General features: G+C 38.8%; 1 protein-coding gene across 1 annotated transcript; it reads left to right on the top strand.

Annotated features, from left to right (window-relative positions):
- Positions 1-865: 865 nt before the first annotated feature.
- LOC117810644 (rho family-interacting cell polarization regulator 2-like) lies at positions 866-16,235 on the top strand. Its single transcript, XM_034680568.1, has 17 exons — positions 866-1,023; positions 4,597-4,684; positions 4,808-4,941; positions 5,091-5,169; positions 5,315-5,338; positions 5,428-5,481; positions 6,492-6,641; positions 6,791-6,854; positions 6,946-6,989; positions 7,079-7,204; positions 9,024-9,172; positions 9,278-9,386; positions 11,692-12,312; positions 12,397-13,232; positions 14,539-14,632; positions 14,725-14,821; positions 14,902-16,235. The coding sequence occupies exons 3-17, from the start codon at positions 4,850-4,852 to the stop codon at positions 14,970-14,972; spliced, it is 2,610 nt and encodes an 869-aa protein (XP_034536459.1). The 5' UTR covers positions 866-1,023; positions 4,597-4,684; positions 4,808-4,849; the 3' UTR covers positions 14,973-16,235.
- The last annotated feature ends 1,535 nt before the right edge of the window (positions 16,236-17,770 follow it).

Raw genomic sequence — 17,770 nt, 5'->3', positions numbered from 1 at the left:
GCAGTAATTACAGGCAGTATAAAAATTTGTTTCTGTAGTGACAGGTTGACATGGTGTGATTATAGTTGGTAATGACAGATTAAGCAATAAATAAAAATAATATGGGTATGTAGTATGACCGTGAGTTGTAGTAAACAATAATCATGTAATATAACATAATATAATATAGCAAGATAATTATATAATACAGTATATTATGCATTATAATGTCATGCTGACTCTCTTGACTCCTGCTGGCATTATAATGCATAATATACTGTATTATAATTATCTTTGCCATATTACATTAGGTTGTATTACATTATTATTGTAACTACAACTCACGGTCATATTACATACCCATATGTATTTTTAATTATTGCTTAATTTATCATGACCAACCATAATCACACCATGTCAACCTGTCACTACTGAAACATTCTTAATACTGCCTGTAATTACTGCTATTTAATCTAAATTCCATTGGAACATTTTATATATCTAAATTGTATTCTAGATTTATTTATCGATTTTTATTTATTTTATTTTACTTACTGAAACTTCTTCTTGATTGTACTTATGTCTGGGTTGCTGTAACAACTGAATTTGGGGGATCAATAAAGTAATATCTTATCTTATCAGCAGTCAAGAAAGTCAGTTCGGGATGATATATATGTATGTATATATATATATATATATATATATATATATACTTTTGAATTATTATTATTATTAGTAGTAGTAGTAGTAGTAGTAGTAGTAGTAGTAGTATTAGTAGTAGTAGTAGTAGTAGTAGTAGTAGTAGTAGTAGTAGTAGTATTAGTCCAATCGCATGTCACTTCGTCTTTTGAGCTTTTATTTTGAAAACCTCCCACCGGAAATCCTCAAGTGGCTGCTGTTGGCTTCATTGTGGACAAAAAACTGCGAAATCAAGGAGAGGGACAGCGCCCAGAATAACTGTAAACCTCTGCTAACTGCGTGGAGCATCGCGTCGGAAATGAGACTCAGGACTTTACCTCCGGGCTGTGGGACATTAAAACAGAGGTAGGAGGCTTCTCCTTATAGCGCCAAGGTCACAACAAGAAGCCCGTTAACATTTTCCCTACATGAGTCCGAAGTGAAGTTGCCTTCCCCGTGATGTTGACGACGTTATATCCGCCAGCTGTCTGTGGTGGACTTATATATCCCTCTGTTCTGCTTTCTGCTGTTTGGGATGATTATTTTAGGGAGGGGGACGGCTTTGGTCCTGTTATGGACGGGAGAGGACTTTTTTGTGGCCTGTGATGGGTTTCAGGGTCTGCCTTCGGGGTGGGATATGGACGGTATACACAACAAGGCACGACACCCTGTTCTTAAGTTTGCCCTTAAAAACTCCGACATTGTTGCTTTGCCTTGAAGTATCTCAAAGAGCCCGGCTTTGGTGTCGGAGCCTGTTTATCCGTCTCACTGGCCTGCTGCTGCTAGGTTAGGTTAATCCAGTAATCTGGAATAGAGGTAGTTGCATTTCGTTATAACACCATTACCTCTCATCCTCCTACTCCTCCTCTTCCTCCTCCGGCACAATGTTGGACCCACCAAGTGTGGATGAAGAGTGGGTTAATGGGGTGTTAGCCAACATATCTGTTAATTACTGCATTAAGGCTTTTTGTAAATACATTAAAAAACATATGTCCAAAGATTAACCGATTAGCGGATGAGACTAAACCGACAGTCGACTAATCACTTCCAGTAACGATTATGATTCATCATGAAGCTCCTCATTCATGACTTTCATTTCCCTTTCTGTGTCACAGCTGTATCTCACACCATGCAGTGGTTGTTTGGTTAAATAATAGACATTTTAAGACTTTGGATTGCGACAGGCTTCACTCTTTATATCCAGCTGATTTGTCAGTCTGCAGTTTCCAAACAGAACCAGCCTGTCAATTAATTGATTGGTTAATTAATCGATTAGTCTGTTTTAGTGATTGTACAATTATTTAGGTCATGTATGCACTCAATGCATAAATCAGTTATTGTAGCTTTTAAATGTGAATTTCCATGTGCAATATTGTATTTTATCCCAAACATATTTTATTATTACACTCATCTACTACATGTGGACTCTGGCTTAGGCTAATTTAACCCTCCTATTTTGTTCGTTTCTTAGGGACAGCAATAATGTTCCTGGGTCAATTTGACCCGGGCATGTTTAATGTTTCAAAAGTGTCAGAACCCCCCAAAAATTCCAATAAACATTTTTTTAATCTCACTAAGAAATCCATTACTAACCATTTAATTCAATATTTAGTGCAATGTTGTTTTTTAATTCTCACACAACATGGTTCAATGAGGATAACTCACTCGTTTTTTAAAGAAAATTCATGTTAAAACTGTTTTAAATGTACATTGGAAAGCCCTAAATATAAATACCATAGTTTTACATGACTTCGATTTTTTTAAATTTTATTTTTCATTTTATTTTCTTATTTTTCTTATGAAGGGATGTTGATCAATTATTCTAAGTTGACTGTGCTGATTAAGTCAAGCAGAAGAAGTTTCCTACTGAAAAATAGTTTTTTTTATAAATTTTTCTTTAGATTTTTGGACTTTTTAAAATGGGTCAAATTGACCCGCAACATAACAGGAGGGTTAACTTATTTAAAGTACTTATATTCCTTTCTTTGTACAGATAGTATTTTTATTTTTATTTAGAATTTTTGGATTTGTGTTTAGGTTTATATATTTATTGCCCTTACTGTCTTGTTGTGTCCTTACTGTCTTGTTGTTTCCTTACTGTCTTGTTGTTTCCTTACTGTCTTGTTGTGCCCTTACTGTCTTGTTGTGTCCTTACTGTCTTGTTGTTTCCTTAATGTCTTGTTGTGTCCTTACTGTCTTGTTATGTCCTTAATGTCTTGTTGTTTCCTTACTGTCTTGTTATGTCCTTAATGTCTTGTTGTGTCCTTACTGTCTTATTGTTAAGTACCAGTGTTCCATTCACCAAGTCAAATTCCTTGTGTGTGTGTGTGTTCACTTGGGAAGTAAAGCTTTCTTGAATCTTGAATCTTGAAGTATTGCTGCTGTAAGTTGAACACATACATTCAAACAATCCATTCATATTTAAAAAATGAAAGCTGGTAATGAATGTAAATGTTAACAGCAGTCTAGTACAGCTCAAATGCTAAATTATTGATTGATATTTTGTAATGAATAAGTGATTCCAATACTTTGTAGGCCCAAGCTAATGCCTGAACAAGGCTACAAGTGCTTATGCATGCAGCGAGTGCATGAAAGCCTTTTTTTTTTACACAAAACTCCAGTCTTGTGAGGTGATTGGAAACAGTGTCCTCTTTGTTCACTGTGCTCCAGTGGAGAGAATTAATCCAGCTAATGACCTCTAATGTAAGGAAAGGGGTAACAGCACTTCTGACAGGGAGGAAACTTGCCCGACATTTACTCACAATTATGAATATTACACTGGAGTCTGCCGAGCGTCTGTGTGGGCTACAGGTCGAGCTGTTTACAGGACAGTGAGGGACTGTCGTTCTGTAACCATTTGCATGTTTCCTCATGATGAGTCTGCACTTTCTGAGCTGTGATTACCCCAGGGAGCAGGTCTGAGTCCTGCTCATATTTATTCGTCATGTTTGGTGAAAGTTGTCAGTGGTGGTCTGGTGTTGTATCTGTGAAGGCTTGCTGGTATGGCACCTTTCCTTTGTTCTAACCCTAACCAACTCCAGTTAATCCTCCCAGTTCGCTGCCAAGATTAGCGGTTTATCTGGACCCCCGACCTTGTTTCCCCCTCCCAACCTCAAGTCCATGCTGTGTGGCAATGAGCACCGCTGAGGAAACAGGGTATATACATTCTGATGTCACAAGTGTTTGTCCCAGAGAAGTGTTTGTCCCGGGACAGGTTTTGATCATACAGAAACCACAGTGTGTGTTTTCTATCCCAGCATGGCAACAAGTGCTCCAATCAGACACATTTCTCTCCTGGTTTGGATTTTAGTGAAAGACAATGGAGAGCAGATGTCACCAGTTGCTCTGCTTCGTGCGGGCTCATTCACAGATCCCATGTGTTAATATGGGTTTGGCTCTTGCTTGACAGATTTAGTGTGGTTTAAGTCTGTAATCTCTTTTGTGGCTAGATTAGCCAGGGCACGACCTGCTCTTCCTACAGTTCTCCTCTATGATGTCCTAATCACTGCGTTAAACTTAAGTAGAAAAAGAGTCAATTTTTACACCCTTGCACATGCTGGAGGAATAGCTTTATATTCCTGGGCCAGACTTGGATGTAGAATTTCCTGTGTAGAGTCAGCCATGAGACTTCCTGTACTCTGGTGTTGGATTTGGAGGGGGGTGGAGAAGTAGGGAAGGAAGGGGAAGAGAAGCAAAGGCAGACTGTACTCAGCGTCAGACACTTTTGCATGCATGTTGCTCTCCGTATCAGACAGAAAAAAAAAAGAACAAAGTTGCTAGACCGAAGGAAGTGAAAGAATGGTTTCTTTCCTCACACTTTATCTTCCAGTAACCTCTGTCCTTGTAGAAATCCTTGATAATCACAGAGCAGGAGCAGAAATCCGGTCAGGTACAGTGAGGTATTTGTGTCTCTAATGTCTCCTATTTGAATAATTACAGGACATGTCCTTTGGTTTGTTGAAGCCACAACGCAACACTCAACTCGCCAAGCATGCTACAATAGTGAAACCTTGCCTCTACTTAGCAGGTGAGCTGATCCTGTATGTCCTGCTCCCTCTGTCTGTTCATTTTCAATGTGAGGAACATTCATGGACGCCTTATCAGAAACGATCCCATGTTCTGTATCTCTCTCTGTCTCTCCCTCCCTCAGCCGTGTTTGATCCAAGAGAAACGTGCCTTGTAAGGAAGCAGGATGTTCACGGGCTCTACAAAACTGCCACCCACTAAAACCCCCCAGCCCGAGCGGCTGGATGAAGTTTACGCTGCCTTACGCAGAGGCTTACAGTGAGTAAACACATCTCAGGCTCTGTTTGCATTCATTATGGTGGATGGCTGCCAGGTGAAATATCAATGATGGTGCAGGAAAAGACTACTTCAGAGTCTTAAATCGAAGAAGATTCGTCTAAATGAAGCCCCTGCTTTCTTTCTGTCAGGTCGTACCTGCAGGTCCACCAGCTGGAGCTGGACAGTCTGGGTCAGCAGATCAGAGAAAACAAGAGGAATGGCCGATTGGTGAGAACTTATTTTGACAGAAACCAGTCACACCAGTATCATCTGTCAGCCAGTGCTGTGCAGAGTGTTGTTGTTTCCAGTCCTCACTCAGGATGTTAATGCCACACTTTGATATGCTAAATGTGTTCTTGTTGTTTCTTCACAGGGTTCTCTGTACGAGCAGGATAAGGTGAGTTTCATTCATTCATGAAACTGAAGGGAGATGGAACATTTCCGTGAGTTTGTCATGCTGAGCGATTTCTTTGTTTTATTTTGCAGCAAGTTAAAGCCATCGAGAGGTTTATGAGACGCTTGGAATTCCACCTGAGCAAGGTTTGTATGATCAGGAAGAGTCAGTAAAATACATGTTGAATAAAGGAATACATATTTTAAAGAAGGACTTGTGAAAAAAAGAAGAGGATTACTGAGTCACTCGGCTAAACTTCTCAGGTTGTCGTTTTTTTCTGACCACTAATTTAGTTTTTTTTTCTCTCACTTCTCATAAACTGTGGCTTTAAATGCCACAGACAGCTGTTTTAGTTAATATACTGAAGAGCTTTATTAAACCTCCTGTACACTACCTGCTCTGCATCAGACTGCAGGCGGACACAGAAAGAGAGACTAGGAGACAGGATTAGTTTAACATTATTAACTCATGAGACAGATTGTTCCTTTGGGTGTTGATGGAGAACAAAACAGAAAAAAGAGGAGAGGGAACTCAACAAATGGAGAGCAACTAGGCCTTCATGATTGGAGAAAAATATGCGATTGCATCCTTCAATGTTTTGATAACCATATGTTTAACATGTTTTTCACAACACCTGGACTTACATCAACTCCCTCCTGAATCCAAAACAAATCAATTATTTTTGCTATTCATTTGTTATTTATGTATTACTGTTTTTATTATTTTATATTATTAGTATTATTTTTGATTATTATTTTATATTATTAGTATCATTTTGTATTACTATTTTATATTATTAATATTATTTATTATTATTATTTTATATATATATATTTTTTATTATTATCTTATATTATTTGTATTATTTTGTATTATTATTTTATATTATCAGTATCAATTTTTATTATTAGTACTATTATATTTTTATTATTTATATTATTAGTATTATTACTATTTTATTTTTATTAGTACTATTATTATTTTATTATTATTTGATATTATTATTATTATTATTATTATTATCATTATTATTATTATCATCATTATTTAAATCCAACTAAGCAACTAAACAGAAAAATAAGGAGGATATTTATTTTCATTCTTTCTTCAGGTAACAGTCTGTAATTGTAATTGTGTGCGATGCTGTATTTTCCAGGTCGAGGAACTATATGATGCTTATTGTATACAGCGGCGACTGCGTGATGGAGCAAGTAAAATGGTGGCAGCCTTTAATTTGGCCACCGGCAGCAAGGAGGCCAGAGAGAGCCTCAGTGAAGCTAACAAGGGCTACAGAGAATGCACAGAGGCAAGTGACTGACCTGAGGCTCAGGAGATTCTCTCACTGATCTCTGCTGGTCTATATATCTACTATCAGACTTTGAGCTGTATATATTGTAGCAGTATAAACAACTACTATTACATTATCTAAATCCTCCAAACTATTTGTCATTGCAGCACATGTGCTCACTTGAGAGTGAAATAGAAAGCCAGATGGGAGAATTTCATGTCAAGATGAAGGGTGAGTCACTTTCCACAACCCCATGACTGCCCATTGGTTCCTTTCTGTGTTGGTCCAGTTCTCATTTTTCTTGTCCCTCTGGATGTTTCAGGCCTCGCTGGCTTTGCACGGCTGTGTGCTGGTGACCAGTACGAGGTGAGAGGAACATAAAAAGCTTGTAGACACAGATATTGACTGAGTCTCTGTGTTTGCTGCATCACATCAGCTATTTTTGGCCCCATTAGGTCTTAATGCGATATGGAAGGCAACGCTGGAGGCTAAGAGGCCGTGTGGAAGTCAGCAACAAGCAGATCTGGGACAGTGAAGAGTACATCTTCCTGCCCCTCGTCACAGAGCTGCTGTCAATCAAGGTAATAAAAGAGCTCTACAGCTTGAGGCTGTTGTAACTTTTGATCTTCCTGATTGTAAGAAAGTCTCTTGAATGGACCTGAAGGAATTGTGAAACTTTCTCTAACTTTCTTCAGCACCCTGACTGAAAACCCTCTGGCTCTGACTCAAAGTGTTAATCTTTAAAATTAGGTCACGAGGCTGGAGAATTTTCAGAGACAGCGGGATGATTACAGCAAATGTAACTTAAAGCAGGAAATAGTTAAATTTTCACTGACAGTGTTCAAGATATGCTTCCCTGAGGGGAAATTCAAGTCATCTGTTTTTATCAATATTTTTTCCTTTAGTAAATATTCACAAGAAAGGGACTTTGTGTATGAGCAAAGAATGAACTACAATTCCTCTGTTCATTGTAGTACAGAAGCATGTTTGATGCCCACAGCTGAACAACATGGGGCCTTATTTTAGAAGAAACATTTATCTTAGTTGACTGGCGAGAGACAAATGTGTTTTCTATCAGGTTTGAATGTCGTTATGAATGACACATGATGTTTGTCATTTTATTTTATTGTAAAATTGTTGAAACAATAGAGTGAAAGTAGGTTAAAGAAAGCTTGCAGGCCCTAAAGTTGTTTATATGACACACGTTTAACCCTCAAGATCAACACCCTGGACAGCTGATCCTTTATGTGTGCTCTTGCAAGACACATTGACTCTTCTTTAGCAAAGCTGCAGCTTTTCACATCACCAGATTGAATTTTCCTCTATGTAAATACCATTTTAGATCAGATCAGTTTTCATTCATTCAAAAATGATAATAATAATATATATTTATATATAGTTATAGTATTAGTTATAGTAATGTATATATATGTGCGTATATACATATATATATATATATTCATACACATATAAATATAACTATATAACTATAAATATATATATTCATACAATATATATGTATTTATATTTTTATATATATATATAATATATATGTGTGTATTTATATATGTATATGTACATACATACATATATATATATATACATATATATATACGTGTGTGTATGTATTTATATTTATATATATATATAATATATATATTATGTGTATATGCGTATTTATATTTATATATATTTATATTATGTATATATGTGTATTTATATTTATATACATATATATATATATATATATATATATATATATATATATATATATATATATATATATATATATATATATATCATGTATATATGTGTATATATCTTTATATTAATATATATATAATATTTTATGAACCAGGGACTCTTCTGGGTTATAGAAATGTAATTCATGGCCCACCTCAAGCCTGATTAAAAACAGTCTATTGGGGCGCCATTGGCCTAGTTGTCTAAGTGTGTGCTCCATATACAGAGGCTATTGACCGCGTCCCAGCAATGGTTACAGCGTTCGCAGGTTTGACTCCTGGCCCCGACTGTTTTCTGCACGTCTTCCCCCGCTCTCCTATCCATTAAATGCAAAATGCCCAAAAATGTAACTTATGTAACTAAAATAACAGTTTTTCTCGTGCACATGTTTCAAATGGAGCCGACAGAATACCTTATTATGTTTTGGGATCTTATCTGAGCTGTATGAGATGCATGAATAAGCTTTTTCAGGTTTCGGCTCCAGACAACTCTTTAAATGATGTTTGGTTGATCTTTGTTCTCAATAAGAAGAATGTGGAGTGTCTTATCCTCAAACTGCATATAATCCCTAAACTATGCCTCCTTAAGCTTACATCCTCCTTATGTTATTTTCCGATGGTCTCATGTCTCTGGGGTTTACTTGCTTTGGTTGTCAAGGTGACGGAGCTGAAGAGCCTGGCCAATCACGTGGTGGTGGGGAGCGTGTCCTGCGAAATGCTCGACCTGTTCTGTCCACTTCCTCAGACGCTGGCGGTGGATATAAACGACTTGGGGACGGTGAAGCTAAACTTAGAGGTGACCTGGAGGTACGTGAACGAGCTCGCCTGTAGCATCTTTTTATTCCCATGAGTTTAAAAGTGAACTCAGGCGTGTGTTGTTGCTCTTTTCTGACTTTGTCCTGTTGTTTTCAGTCCATTTGATAAGGATGACCAGACATCATCCAGCAGTACAGTTACCAAACGGCTGCTGTCCAATCAGAGCCCTCCTGACACACCCTCTATGCGGGAGCAGGTGTTTTATGTGAGTCACTTCAACAAAGAAATCACAAACTCAATCACAGCTGCTCTGTTACACCACATGTTTGTATTTGAAGGGTTTGTAAAGTCTTTATTTGTACCACACATACACATTCTGTTTGCCTTTTCTCTTGCTCACGGGTGTTATTGCTGTCATTTTACCGACTTGTTCTATTTCAGCTGCTCCCCAACTGCTTGGTGTGTTGTGGTAGCTCTGATGTGTGTGAGGATATTCACAGAGCGGTGTGTGTGAGGTCATGTGGCTGTGGGAGTGGCGTGCAAGACGTGCAGAGAATGAATGATAGCGGTAGCAGGGCGTGTGACAGCAGCATGTATGAACGCAGTTGTGGTCCTTGTAGCTGTTTAATAGTGGTTGAGTAGAATGTCCAATGTGTCCCTCCTCTTCCTCACCTCGCGTGAAGAGCATGCCTCGTGTCGTGTCCAGACACAGCCGCCCGCTGATGGAGACTTTCCTCAACATCATGACGGAAAGGATGGCATCCTCACGTTTTGAAATCAGCCACACGACACCCCGATTCACCTCTTTTCAGTCGGTGTGTTGGGACGTAGTTGTAGCTGTAGTTTAGCAAGAAATCAAAGAGTAGAGTGAAAAAAAAAAGGAACTGATTAACAAAATCAATCAATATGTGGAGGTAAGCCTAAAAAATCTAAATGTAAGGGATCATCTGTAAAAATCCATGAAACCCAGGATGCTAAGAGAAAAAGATTGATCATGTTTAACTTGAAAAAGCATTAGCAGGCCGTTTGACAGCTGCATTATGGGTATGTTGTGGATTCATACAACTTAAATTGTTGATTCCTAAATAAGAAAGGTAATCTTCTCCTCTTGGGACAGATAGATGTGTGAATAAGTTTAATCCATCTGGACTGTCGGTGGGTTTACGTGATTCTTCTATCAGATAGTGAATAACTGTGTTTTTATATCAAATCAACAAAACGATCAAAGTTGATCATCGTGAACACTGTGATTCAGTCGACACCTTAATCTGTGTTTAAAGCTCTGATCAAAGGCCAAACATTATTAACCCTCCTGTTATGTTACGGGTCAAATTGACCCTTTTCAAAGTCTATTTTAGGTAATATATGCCTTCCATACCAGCTAAATGCAGCATACAAATCTGGGCAGCATGTGACAGAAGAGGGGTCTTGTTAATCTATCAACATGACTTCATAAAAATAAAATAAATACAAATTTAAAATAAAATGAACAAAAATGTATGTCATGTTAATCTATTGTATTTATATTTAGGGCTTTACAATGTACATTAAAAAAAGTTTTAACATGAACTTCAATGAAAAGCGAGTGAGTTATCCTCATTAAACCATGATCTGTGAGAATAAAAGAACACCAATAGACTAAATCTTGATTTAAATGGTTAGTAATTGAGTTAAAAATTAGATTTAAAACAATCTGATTGTTTTTTTGGGTACAGACACTTTTGGATAATTGAATATGCCCCGGGTCAAATTGACCCAGGAACATTATTGCTGTTTCAGAGAAACAAACATAACAGGAGGGTTAAATGATAACAAAAATAACAGTTATTATCAATCCCTGAAGTTAGATAAAGACTGATTCATCTACTGGTTCTCAAACTTTTTATGTCATTTTGCACATTTTGGATGCAAGTAAAGCCTTTTAATGTTGTGAAAGGCTTCCCCCTTGCCTTTTCACATGAACCCCATCCCACCACTGTCACTAAATGTAGATTTACACCTTGTAAGTCTACGACCACAGGGATTTTGATATCATGGCAAGGCACTGGCTTGAACACGTAGGCCAAAAAAAAAGAGCTCAGAAGGCAGCAGTCTTATCAGGAAAGCAGCATCAGTGTTAGCCTTTATGGGTGTGTGAATACAGAATCACTGTGATGCCGCTGAGAGAGTTTTTAGAACGTAAACAAAAGAGCATCAGATTTTCTTGACCAGCTTCACCTGTTGCTCTTTTATCAGGGCTCTGTCTGCTGCTCTGTTGTTTTGCTATTTGATTAAATCTCACTGAGCTGGAAGTTTAAATCCTGAGCAGCATGAAATCTCTCTTATTGATTTCTTAGACGAGATGAAACTTATTAATTTGTCTTTAGTTCTACTTAATTTATTTCACCCTTGGTTGCCTCCCTTATTAGGCCTCCATGACTCAGTTTGAGAACCACTGGATCAATAATACATCAGTTATATTTATGAAATTCATATCCATACCAACATGTACCTACAGTCTGTTTTATGTAGGCATAACAGTCCTAAATATGTCTAACCTTTCACCTCTCTGTGTCTTCTTTCCTGTCCAGTCTCTGCTGAGGCGACAGGGAGAAATGGAGAACGGGACGGTGTGGTCCAACTCCTCAGAATCCTCTGATGACTCCTCCAGTCCCGCCCTGGCTCACCACGCTCAGAGACTCGCCGCCTCCAACTTGCTGCCCACCTCTCAGCTGTCCTTAACACAACACAAGTCCAGCGCTTCGACTCCGTCCCTTTCCTCCAACCAGGAGGAGGAAGAGACAGAGAGCGGGGAGGTTTTCTCTCAGACGGACGCTGTGCCAAACGGCCACCTGCAGACTCACACAGAGCAGAGGAGCGCGGCGGACTGTACTGTGACCAACCGAGCGTCCGTCCAATCAGCTGACGTCTCTGAGACCTCAGCAGAGCTGAGCGCTGTGGTTTCCTCTGTAGCTCCTGTGACACGGGCGGAGGCAGCACATGTGTGTGAGAGTGGAGTCTCACAGGTGGGTGTTTCAGCAGCGGGAGTGAAGGATGATGCTCCTGAGGACTCAAAAGAACAGGCAGGACAGACTGAAGCAGAGGACCACATCACTAAAGCAGCAGGAGAGGGAAAGACGGACACATCACAGGCACATAGTGAGCTGAATCCACCCGTCCAGGAGTCTCAGAAACCACAGGACGCTCCGACGGTGAGATCCATTATTTATTCAGACTGATGTTAGTACGACGTAAGAACAGTGATATTCTAAAACCTGTCTTTGTTTTCTTCCCAGGTCCCCTTTCCTATTTCTTCCAGTTTCACTCAGGAGCTCGAGACAGCGCTCGAAAGTTTCGACTTTCTCAACAGCTCTGACCTCGATGAAGATGAGGAGGACGAGGAGCAAAAGCAGGAAGACAAAGAAAAAAAGAAGGAGGGTGAGAGGCAAGATGAAGAAGACCAACACAAAATAATGACCACGACAGTAGATCAGCAAGAAGAGGAGGAAAAAGAAGAGGATGATGGGAAAGAAGAAAAAGACCAACACAACACAGAGGAGGAGGAGATGGTGGAGGGAACAACAAATGAAGAGGAAGAGGGGAAAGACGAAGAGAGCCAAAACAAAATCCAGATAGAGACAGTTGAGGAAGAGGAAAAGGAAAAGGAGGAGGATGATGGGCAAGATGAAGAGGACCAACACAAAATAGAGGATGTGACCATAGAGGAAAAAGACAGAGGAAAGGAAGAGGGGAAAGATCAGGAGCACCAAAAGGAAATAGAGGACAAGACAGCAGAGGAGGATAAGGAAGACAAAAAAGAGGACAGGCAGCATGCAGAGACCCAAAACAAAAGTGAGGAGGAAACAGCAGGGGAAGGAGAAAAAGAAGAGGATGATGGGCAAGATAAGGAGAGCCAAAAAGAGATGGAGGACAAGACAGTGGAAGAAGAAGTAAAGGAGGAGGATGGGCAACATGCAGGGAGCCAAAATGAAACAAAGGAGGAGACAGTGGAGGAAGAAGAAAAGGAGGAAGATCAAAGAAAAGATGAGACGAACCAAAACAAAGAGGAAGATGAGACGGTGAAAGAAGAAGAAAAAGAAGATGAAGAAGAGGACTTTTATTCTGGAGGAAGGTCAGTGTTACGTTTACAGGTGTTGTTTTTGTGTCAGAGCGTGTTGTTGAACTTTTAATAGATCATCCTGCGAACACTGATGTAACAAATGTCCCTTTATTACCTCTCTTATGATTTGTCTCATTAACTTAGTTTTGATTTCCTACCTTGTAAATATGCGTCACAGAATAATAAGAACAACAAACCTTGTGTCATTTGGACTTGACAGTTTGAACACATTCCACTTCGATCACAGTGTAGTAACACTGAGGTAAAGCTCCCTTTAGCCTCTTTTTGGTCGGAAGAATTTGCTGTGATTTGTCAACAAGTGAAAACAACACGACCTTTGAAATGAGCAAATGTAAGTACGAGTGTGATGTTGACCTTCTATAATGCTGTAATGGGAACTTTGATCAGATATGGGATGGCAGCCTGGTTTGGCCCTCTATCTGTTAAATGTACATCTAAGATAGAAAAACTTTTTAAATGTGCCATGAAAGTGAAATTACCTGTCCCTTCAAACTATCTTTGGAAAAACTGTTGTCAATCAGGCACAAAAAAATCTTGAAGGACTCTCCTCATGTTCTTTATTCAGAATATGAATTATTGCCCTCTGGCAGACGGTTCAGAGCGAGCAGATATAAAAGTAATCGCTTCAAGCTCTCCTTCCTCCCTACTTTCATCTCTCTACTCAACAAACAATCTGCACCAACATAACACTCTAGTATCAGTATGAGGGTTCACTTACTCTGCACTAATGTTAATGTGATACTGCTTTTTACTGCCACATTGGTATCTTATTGTTATTTATTGTATCATTGGTATTGTTGTGTCATTGGTATGCCACAGTGACATGGTTTCTTATCTTGACAGTGGGCATGTTATTGTATGTTGGTATGATGAATGAATGTATTGTTTGTGAGCAGCACTGCACTTATGTCTACGACAAATTCCCCCCCGAGGAAAGTAAGGTTTATCTTATCTTATCTTATGTTACAATCAAATGTCAGTAATGTTGTGATTCAGTTCTATTTGATGGTACATGCAGTAATTTAAGATTTGTGACTGTGCTGCCAACAATCAGCAGGAGGTAATGTAGCTGTCCTCATACCTGGAGCCTCGATGTTATGAGGTGGATGTAATAAGTCAGATTCAGGAAATCCTCTTAGCCTCCTGGCCATAACTAATATACACCGGTCTACAAACATTAAGTGGAGATGCCAAAATGTCCAAACACACACAATGTCTTCTAGTTTCCTTTTACGTATGAGTTCAGTGTGTTTCTGACTGTGTTGTTCACTCTGCACCTCCTTTTTTGTCTCTCCAGCTGCGATGATGAGGAGGGAGGAGAACTAGAGATCCTAATGGAAGCCCCAGAAGGATTTAGAAACTCAGATGAAGATCGTTTCTCTGACTCACAGGTAACCAAATAAACTGCAGAATTGTAGTCGTAGAGTGTGCTTATTTTTCAAATCAACTAAAAAAAGGAAAAAAAAAAAACATTTTTAAAAAGGAGTCAAGCGTGGAGGATGTGCAGGACTGGTTGCGTCGGATAGAAAGATCGGAGGGTGTGGAGGAGCACAGCGAGGAAAAGGGAGATGAACAGAATGGTGAGAGCTGAGGACAAAGTCTGCAGTTGTTCATGTGACCACCGAGGTTTTTTTAATTTGCCCTGTTTTTAATCTTTCAGAAGAGGAGACGTCACATGATCAGGAGGAGCGTCCCCATACCCCAGGCCATTTGGCCACTGCTGTCTTTTAATGACACAGTGGAACCATAGCTAACTCGTTTCTCACACTCTCATCCCGTCTCCTTCTCACTCTGGGGGGGGTCTGGAGGCCTTGAGGATGTTCCACTTACTGCTCAGACAAACAGACTCTCCTGTTACGGCAGAGCCTGTGCACGTATTTGCCTTGTTCTGACCGAGAACGATAAACCTTGAGGTTTCTGCACCTCAGCCATGACTCAAAGTCCCCCACCCCCAAAGAAAAATAAGTCCCCTCTCTTTCAAACACACACTCCATCACGTTGGTGTTGCCTTGGTTTAAGTGGGAAACCATTTGTTTACACTTTCATAAACTGTTTCTGCCATGAGAGCATTTAATGTCCGGAACATTTCAGAAACAGCTAAAGCGGCCTTGTTTTTTGTGTTTTATCAGTGCATTTATGACATAATCCAATAATTTGTAAAAGTTTTTTAAGTTCAAGTGGATGGTAATCTAAAGAGGAGTAAACAATCACTGAGCTGCATCAAAGTGTTCAACAAACTAACAGTATTTGTGGATCTAAAAACCATGGAGGTTTTGATTTTTCAGTGTTAAATCAGTGTTCAGTCCAGAGCTCATCTCTGCCAGCGGGAGAGGAAGAGTTCATGAGCATGTGATGTTTGTCTGAAGATTTTAATCGACGTGCTGTGGACTTGGAATCATTTCCAAATCAGGACTGTTCTCTGAAAACCAACAGGATCTTTTTGGACACAGTTTAATCACAACATTTAGAAATCCAGCAGTTACGTTCTACCTTCAAATCAACACCAGGAGCATAAGTTATATCAGGAATGAATAAAACATGAAGGATAGGAGTCATTTTGGTCTTGTTTTACAATCAGTGTAAACCTATATTTAAACCTGCATGTGTCGCTGCCTCACACTGCCAGCATGTCTGTATAAAAGCTCAAATGATCAGTCCAAGTGTGTAAGCTCAGCTCCTGTGTGAGGAAGCCATCCGGTCTTTAGCTGTGTTAGGAAGCCGCCTCACGGGGGCGCTATAGTCCGTCAGTATCATGCTTCATATGTTGTTCTTCAAAAGCCTCGTTATTCAGAAAGTGCCTCAGAGATGTAAGGTTTAAAATGCCACTACAGGAGAGATAAGGCAAAAGGTTAACAGTGTTTATTTTCTGAATTATTTTAAGTGTGCACAATAAGAGATATTTACTGTTTCATATAAAGAATTGTATATGTCTTGAAATGTTCAAATGTTTATGTTCAGAAATGTTACTACTTTATAAAGGTTTCTTTGAACAAATGTGTATGCGGTTGTGCTGAATGAAGCATCGAGTGTACACTGCTTTAGCTCAAACATCACAACAACAGTGCCAAACCAACACTCCTTTAGTGTGGTTGAACTTGTGTGTTTGGTTTTCAGGTTAAAAAACTGAATGTTAAAAGGACATCAAGGCTCTCTTTACGATAAGAATCACAAAAACCCTCCCAACTTACAGTTGTGCTCATAAGTTTACATATCCTGGCAGAATTTTGGATTTCTTAGCCATTTTTCAGAGTATATGAATGATAAGAGAAAAACTTTTCTTTCACTCATGGTTAGTGGTTGGGTGAAGCAACTTATTATCAAACAACTGTGTTGCTATTTGCGTAGTAATGGCTTTCTTCTGGCGACTCGACCATGCAGCCCATTTTTTTTCAAGTGCTTCCTTATTGTGCATCTTGAATATACACACACCACACCACTTTCTTTCAGAGAGTCCTGTATTTCAGCTGAAGTTATTTGTGGGTTTTTCTTTGCATCCCGAACAATTTTCCTGGCAGTTGTGGCTGTAATTTATGTTGGTCTACCTGACTGTGGTTTGGTTTCAACAGAATCCCACATTTTCCACTTCTTAATTAGAGTTTGAACACTGCTGATTGGCATTCTCAAGTCCTTGGATATCTTTTTATATCCCTTTCCTTTTTTATACAGTTCAATTACCTTTTCCCGCAGATCCTTTGACAATTCTTTTGCTTTCCCCATGACTCAGAATCCAGAAAGTCAGTGCAGCACTTGATGAAAAATGCAAGGGTCTGTCAGGAGCTCAAAAACTCACTGACCTTTTATACACACACAATTGATTACAAGCTAACAGATCACAGGTGAGGATTGTTACCTTTAATAGCCATCAAACCCATTTGTGTCAACTTGTGTGCATGTTATCAGGCCAAAATCACCAGGGGATGTAAACTTTTGATCAGGGTCATTTGGGTAGTTTCTGTTGTCGTTATGATATAAAAAGAGTAAACACAGTTGTTTGACAATGAATGGCTTCATCCAACCACTAACCATGAGTGAAAAAAAAGTTTTTCTCGTATCATTCATATTCTCTGAAAAATGCCCCAAAAATCACAAATTCTGCCAGGGTATGTAAACTTATGAGCACAACTGTATCCCTTTTTAATAATTTTTTCTATAGACATTTTTGGCAATGATCATATTTTCTAATCCAAAAAGGTTCATTAGGTCTGCGATCGTATACTATAATAAGACAGTTCTCTTACTAGACCAGTGTTTTCCTTTTTTACCTTGACAGGTTTCAATGACACTTCCTGCAGTCTTTCTCAGAAGAGTCACGTGTTGTTGTTGTTATGACGTTGTCTGTCAGATGATTTTACATTTTTTTTAATCTCTTTTTTTGTGTTTTTTTCTTTTTCCACATACAAATTGCAAAAGTCTGAGACATTATTATCCATGCCTAAAAATAACATACAAAAAAATAATAATGTATAAATGAAAACCAAAGGATATACAAAACACAAGTAAAATAACATAAAATAACAAAGCAATAACAT

This window comes from Notolabrus celidotus, chromosome 3, assembly GCF_009762535.1.
Source record: "Notolabrus celidotus isolate fNotCel1 chromosome 3, fNotCel1.pri, whole genome shotgun sequence".
NCBI classification, from domain to species: domain Eukaryota; kingdom Metazoa; phylum Chordata; class Actinopteri; order Labriformes; family Labridae; genus Notolabrus; species Notolabrus celidotus.
This window is presented reverse-complemented; position numbering and strand designations above follow the sequence as displayed.

Coding starts and splice junctions, on each gene's coding strand:
- LOC117810644 (XM_034680568.1), top strand. CDS start 4,850: ATGTTCACGGGCTCTACAAAACTGCCACCCACTAAAACCCCCCAGCCC. Junction 6,990..7,078: donor GTGCTGGTGACCAGTACGAG/GTGAGAGGAACA, acceptor TGGCCCCATTAG/GTCTTAATGCGATATGGAAG. Junction 14,633..14,724: donor ATCGTTTCTCTGACTCACAG/GTAACCAAATAA, acceptor ATTTTTAAAAAG/GAGTCAAGCGTGGAGGATGT.